Here is a 5,917-nt window from a genome sequence, read left to right as displayed (position 1 = left end):
ATACTACATTATACTCTATTATTTTATATTTTAATCAAATATTAAAACATACTTTTATGTTTAAACGATACTATTAAAACATAATGTTTTAAAAATAGAGATAAGGTTAAGGTTGAAATAACAATGAAGCATTTAGAGTATTAACTGTATTTTGCACTTGTCTTACAAAATCTTACTGTGTATCTTTTCATTGACAAAGAACAAATCCAACAAGTCTGCTGATTTTATAATAAAACACCAGAAAAAATATTTTTAAATGCATAAAAGCATGTCAGCAAAGATGATGAACCAGAATCCTTAAAATAAAACGGCTGCACAAGTCATCACAAAAACTAATTTTAGATTTAGATTCCACACACTTTGCATTTTGCCAGTCTCTTAYCATGGCRTTGATTAAAGTCTCGCTGAAGCTCTGTTTGTCACGWAGGGTACRCGYCATTAATATTGGATGGCGCTGGCCCCWCCCATTCTCAGGTGAGGGGGAGCCACAAGTCCCCCATCTCTGTTATGCCCCTCTAAATCAGTGTTAYACAAAAATACATCATGAAAATATGTGTCCATTTCAAAATGTAAAATCACAAAATCGTAAAAATCCGAAATTTGACAGTTTTGTTTTATTAAGAGAAATAATCAGAAAACACATAGAGAAATGGAAGGTTTCTTATTGATCAACTGAGAACACATTAATGGAAACCTCCACCCCTTCCCAGATTTGTGACAGACCTCCACAACAGTCCTGRGTCTCCAGTAGATCATAGTTGTTCCACAACAGATCTCTGGTAGATCTACAATAGACCTCCAGTAGAACTTTGGATGATTCCTGGTAGATCAATGACATGTCTTAAGAAGATTTTTGATTGATCCCCAATGGATCTCTGGTGAATCTATGGATGACATCCAGTAGATCTGTGAATGTTCTCCAACAGATCTCTAATATATCAACAAATGACCTCCTGTAGATCTTTGGTTGATCTCCAGTAGATCTATGACAGATCTCCAGTAGGTCTTTGGCTGATCTCTAGTAGATCCATGACAGGTCTCTAGTAGATCTATGACAGATCTCCAGTAGATCTTTGGTTGATCTCTAGTATACTTATGACAGATCTCCAGTAGATGTGTTGTTGATCTCTAGTAGATCTATGACAAATCTCTAGTATATCTATGACAGAGATCTCCAGTGGGTCTTTGGTTGATCTCTAGTAGATATATAACAGATCTCCTGTAGATATTTGGTTGATCTTCAATGGATCTCTGGTGAATCTATGGATGACATCCAGTACATCTGTAGCTGCTCTCTAGATCTACACTGGACTTGATGTGGAGTATTGATTGTACTGTCAGTAAAACTGTGGTGGATCTCTAGAAGACTTCTTATTGATCCCTTACAGATTTTTTTGATAGAACCTAAAGGTCTCTGGTAGATGTGTAACAGAACTTTAAGAGATCTGTATGGGATCCTTCATGTGTCTACTTAAGATCCACTGTTGTAGTAGATCCATGATGTGTCTCAAGTTGTTCTTTAAAGTAATTCTAGTTTATATGAGAGTTTTCATTAGATTAATGGTAAACACCAAAAAGATTATAAAAGAAACTCCAGTAGATATTTATACTGTATATCTCTATAGGCTTCTGTTGATTCCACCTTTGGTCTGTGGTGGATCTAAAGTGTATTTTTAAGATTAACTAGAATAGATTTATTCCATATTAACAAACATTCAGATGATTTTACCAACAAATTTGTGGTTGACCAATAAGGTTTATTTAAGGAAGGGTCTCTGTGCGTACATCAGACAGGTTCAGGTCGTAGTAGATGTTGAGGTTCTCGATTGATCTCAGGTTGGTGACCCGGTATGGAAATTCAAGCAGGTGGTTATTGTTGACAGCCACCTTAAACTCTTTGTTGGTGCACAGGATCTTTATCTGCAAGAGCAAAAGCACAAAAGGTTATTTACATGCTCATTCCTCAGAACACAGTGCAATCAGACTCTGACTCCTGAGCATTGTTGGGTTTGTGTAAACAGAACATGAACAGTTTTGGGTGCGTGTCTAACCTCAAAAGGCTGGCCCGGGACAAAGGGGAAGTTCTTCAGCTCTCTCTCCTCTTTCCCCCACTGGCCGTTGATGCAGCTGTTCCTGACAATCACCTTCTTTCCAGATTCATTGAATCGAGGGTTGAAGTGAAAAGCCACATTGTTGGATGTAGCAAAGTCCAAGGTGATCCTGAACAACAAAGACAATCAGTCTTCAGGTAATTATTTCTCTTCTTTACTGACTTGTTGTCTATGTTTTTTAATTTAATCTCATCTGTTATCTTTATTTTCATGGTATGTCCTGTAAAACTGTTGGTACTGACTTTTCAGCGTTGGGTTTGATGGTCCCAGAGATGGTGATGAGCAGTTTGTCGTGTACTCCCTGCGGTAGCTTCATGTAGTAAGGAACAGCCTGTCAGAAGAGAAACAAGAAAATGGCTCTTTAACAAACAAGTCTTCTGTTTCAGCATCTTTATCGTTTGTGTATCTGCTTTTCTCACCAGACTCTTTTGGGGGGCTGTTGGCATGGCTGGTCCAGGTCCGAATCCTCCAGGTGCAGTGGGTTGACTGGGGTTTCCTCCAGGCCACATGCCCCCACCTCCAGAAGGCCCACCAGGCCAGGTGGGATTGGGTGCTGGTTGACCTCCAGGCCAGGTGGGGTTGGTTCCTGGTTGACCWCCAGGCCAGGTGGGGTTGGTTCCTGGTTGACCTCCAGGCCAGGTGGGGTTGGTTCCTGGTTGACCTGGGTTGTAATTCCATAAGAAAGATCAGTTCTAGGTTTTAGTCAGAACAGCCATCTAATTTCACTATTTGAGCAGCTGATGAGCTGTCTGACTGTTGATGGGTAAATCAGGGTCTGGGTTGGGTTGTAAAGTGCTCTGAGTAGCCTGGTTGGATATGGGTGCCATATATGGTTTATGGTGTGCGAGGATGGATGAAGAACGCATATGAGTGGGAGTCTCAAAAGCGGGCCTATTGCCCTCCACAAAAAGACTCTGGTCTTTATTCAAACCTTCACATCCCTAAGATGAAGGTCACCAGGTTAGAAACACTCAGTATTCTGAGCTTCTCAGGATCCATAAATGGGTCCCCAAGAATTATTTTCTTGTGCTCAGAGGCAGACAGTGGCCTAAGTAGTGCAAAGAGGTTTGTAGTTCAATGCCACAGGCATCACACAGACCATTGTCATAGAGTCCCATCACCATTTTGTGCAAGTTGAGCAGGTTGTGCCCAGTTAGGACTCCAACCAGTGTTTAGAGTTTTACTTGTCAGGGAGATGAGATCTTTCCAAACCTTAGATTTGGGCCGTTTATCAGTTCCTGTACCTGTCTACAGTCCGTCAGCTCCCTCAGATTGAGTGTTGACGTCTAATCCAGGCCTGTAGAGCAGTCCTACAGACTGTTGTTGAGATACCTACAACAGGCTCCGGTCCTTTGAAGTGGGTCTGAGGTAGTCAGGTCTTTGATTACCCTTAATGCAAGCATGTCCTGGTACCCATTGAACAGTTACTGTTATCTTTAGGGTGCCATATAAGTACAGTCCATTCAGCATTTAATCCAGATCAATATTGGAAACCCAACAACACCATCCAGGTCCTCCTAGGGAATCCAGAGGTCCTCCCACTGAGACATGACTGGAAAACCTCCAGAGGAAGGATCCTAATCAAATGTCTAAACCACCTCAGCTAAACCTGTCAGTTTGGAGGAGCAGCAGTTTTTCTCCATGCTCCTCTGACATGATGGAGCTCTGACCCCCTACAGGAGAAGCTTGACTTTGAGCAGGAAAGAGGATGTGGACACAACTCTTGATCCTTCCTACAGACACCAGAAGGGGAGCACAGCACATAGACCCAGCTGAGTCACTCAGAACATCTGCAAGGGTGAAGATCCACTGGTCCAAGACCAGAACAAAAGCCACACTGATCCTCCTGGATCATCTGGAACTTTGTTTTCATCACTCTGAAGTAAACTTTGGCATGCTTGTTTGTCTTTGTGTCTATGGTGTATAATGATGTGATTGTGATGCTGTAATTCTGAGTGTTTTATGTGCTGCAGAACAGGAACCTGCTGTAAAACAGCAATTATGCTGAGTCAGGCTTGATTTTTAATAATCTTTTCCTGTTAAATAAATAAATCAAATCAAGTGAGGAGTGTGATTCCTCAATAGATGGAACATCTCTGGGACCCCCGCCTTTTACCACTTCACATGTATTATCCCAGTTCTCCATAAAGAGAAACATCCACTATGATGGCTCCATGATGTCCTGAACCTTCAGCATCTTGGGTCAAATCCTGTTGAATCCTGGTTTAAGGAAGCTTTGACTACCTCAGAGACCCAGGACCTGGTAATGGACACGCCTTCCCTCGAGGTCTCAGACTCTTACAGACTATACTTTTCAAAGATGTCCGACGGTAAACGTCCATGTTGGTGTGTTGTGTTTGGTATTTCCAGAGTAATTAATAAATACATTTGATACAAAGGAGAAACATCTACCTGGCCAGGTAGGGTTGTTGCCACCACCAGCGGGCCAATCACCAAGAGCGTCTGAGAGCTAGAGCGACACAGAGGACAGAAGAGAACATTTTGGACATCAGGAAATGTTTTTGTCCTCATGTGTCCAAATGCTTCAAATTCATCAAATTTTGTTTGTTTGTTTGTTTAGGATCATAAACAACAACAGATTCAAAAAGAGGCCGATGAATTCACATATTTAATCTAGTTTCTGCTCCTAAAAACATTTTTAATCTGCTTCTCCTCAGAACTTCAGGGTCTTTAACAAACATCATAAAATGTTTGATAGAAAAAGAAACATATTTATACAAAAGGCCTCACTGCAGACTTCATTTTTATTTTATTTTTAATCACTTATTGAGAAAACTCTGAATTTAATGTTAACTAAAGTTAAAAAGAAAAGACTTACATCCATGTTGCTCCTCTGAGGCCTGAGAACAAAACAAGATTTAAACTTTATTATTTGGATTTTAACAAAGATATTTCAGGAATCTAAAACCAGCTCCTGATAATTATTCAAACACAAAACTTTTATTTTTATTTGACTTTAAGAATGAACTTTGAACTCAAACTAAAGTTTTTAATTTTAATCAAATATTTTGTTTAAATCAAACTTTTTGTTTGGTTCAGAAGAAAACTTAACAAGATGTCAGAGATCAGGAACAAATCTGAGGTTCTGACCCAGTTCAGACCTGGTTCTGGCCCAGCTCAGACCTGGTTCTGACCCGGTTCTTGCAGCAGAAAGTGAAACATGAGAGCATTAGACGTACCTGCTGCTCCGTGGAGAACTCCTCACAGAAAGACTCGATGTGAAACCTGACCCAGTTTTAAGAACCGGACCACACCCAGCTAACGAGCCAGGACCGGTTTCTGTTCCTGGATCACAGCTAAACCCTAAACCTGTGGCTTCTCTTCACCTTTCATCAACTCAAACCTTCAGGTTCTGTCTTGATTCGGACGGGTTTTGGTTCTGTGCCAGACCCTGCAGAACCTGATCCACTTCCTGTTTGTGAAACTGTAGAAACCCTCAGTGTTGTTCATGCCTGGTTCTGTTTGGACTCTGGGTTCTGGTGGAGGGATGTGTTTGTTGTCACATGTTCCTGATTCAGACCAGCCCTGGAACCTTTAGGTGTGTCACATTCTTCTTGTTTTCACCTCGTGATCATCTGAAGCAGCAGGATTATTCTGCTCCAATCCCAGATTAGACAGGTTTTTATTTTCTGTCACCTGGTTACAGAACCTAAAACAGAACCTGAGACAGAACCTTCATAAATTTCCTGTCATGGCAGAGTTTTTATTTTTAATTCTTCTCAATAAGTTCCTGGATTTCCTCTCCTTCCTGCACAAACTCTTCTCACGATGCCAACAAGTTTCCA

At 41.0% G+C, this 5,917-nt stretch overlaps 1 protein-coding gene across 1 annotated transcript; it reads right to left on the bottom strand.

Annotated features, from left to right (window-relative positions):
* Positions 1 to 595: 595 nt before the first annotated feature.
* lgals3b (lectin, galactoside binding soluble 3b) lies at positions 596 to 5,452 on the bottom strand. Its single transcript, XM_014022114.1, has 7 exons — positions 5,312 to 5,452; positions 4,951 to 4,972; positions 4,524 to 4,581; positions 2,531 to 2,772; positions 2,354 to 2,442; positions 2,052 to 2,220; positions 596 to 1,920 (listed from the first exon to the last, which is right to left on the bottom strand). The coding sequence occupies exons 2-7, from the start codon at positions 4,954 to 4,956 to the stop codon at positions 1,762 to 1,764; spliced, it is 723 nt and encodes a 240-aa protein (XP_013877568.1). The 5' UTR covers positions 4,957 to 4,972; positions 5,312 to 5,452; the 3' UTR covers positions 596 to 1,761.
* Positions 5,453 to 5,917: the final 465 nt, after the last annotated feature.

This window comes from Austrofundulus limnaeus, unplaced genomic scaffold, assembly GCF_001266775.1.
Source record: "Austrofundulus limnaeus strain Quisiro unplaced genomic scaffold, Austrofundulus_limnaeus-1.0 Scaffold318, whole genome shotgun sequence".
In the NCBI taxonomy this organism is placed as follows: domain Eukaryota; kingdom Metazoa; phylum Chordata; class Actinopteri; order Cyprinodontiformes; family Rivulidae; genus Austrofundulus; species Austrofundulus limnaeus.
Note: the sequence above shows the minus strand (reverse complement) of the source record. Positions and strands in the feature narration are given on the sequence as shown.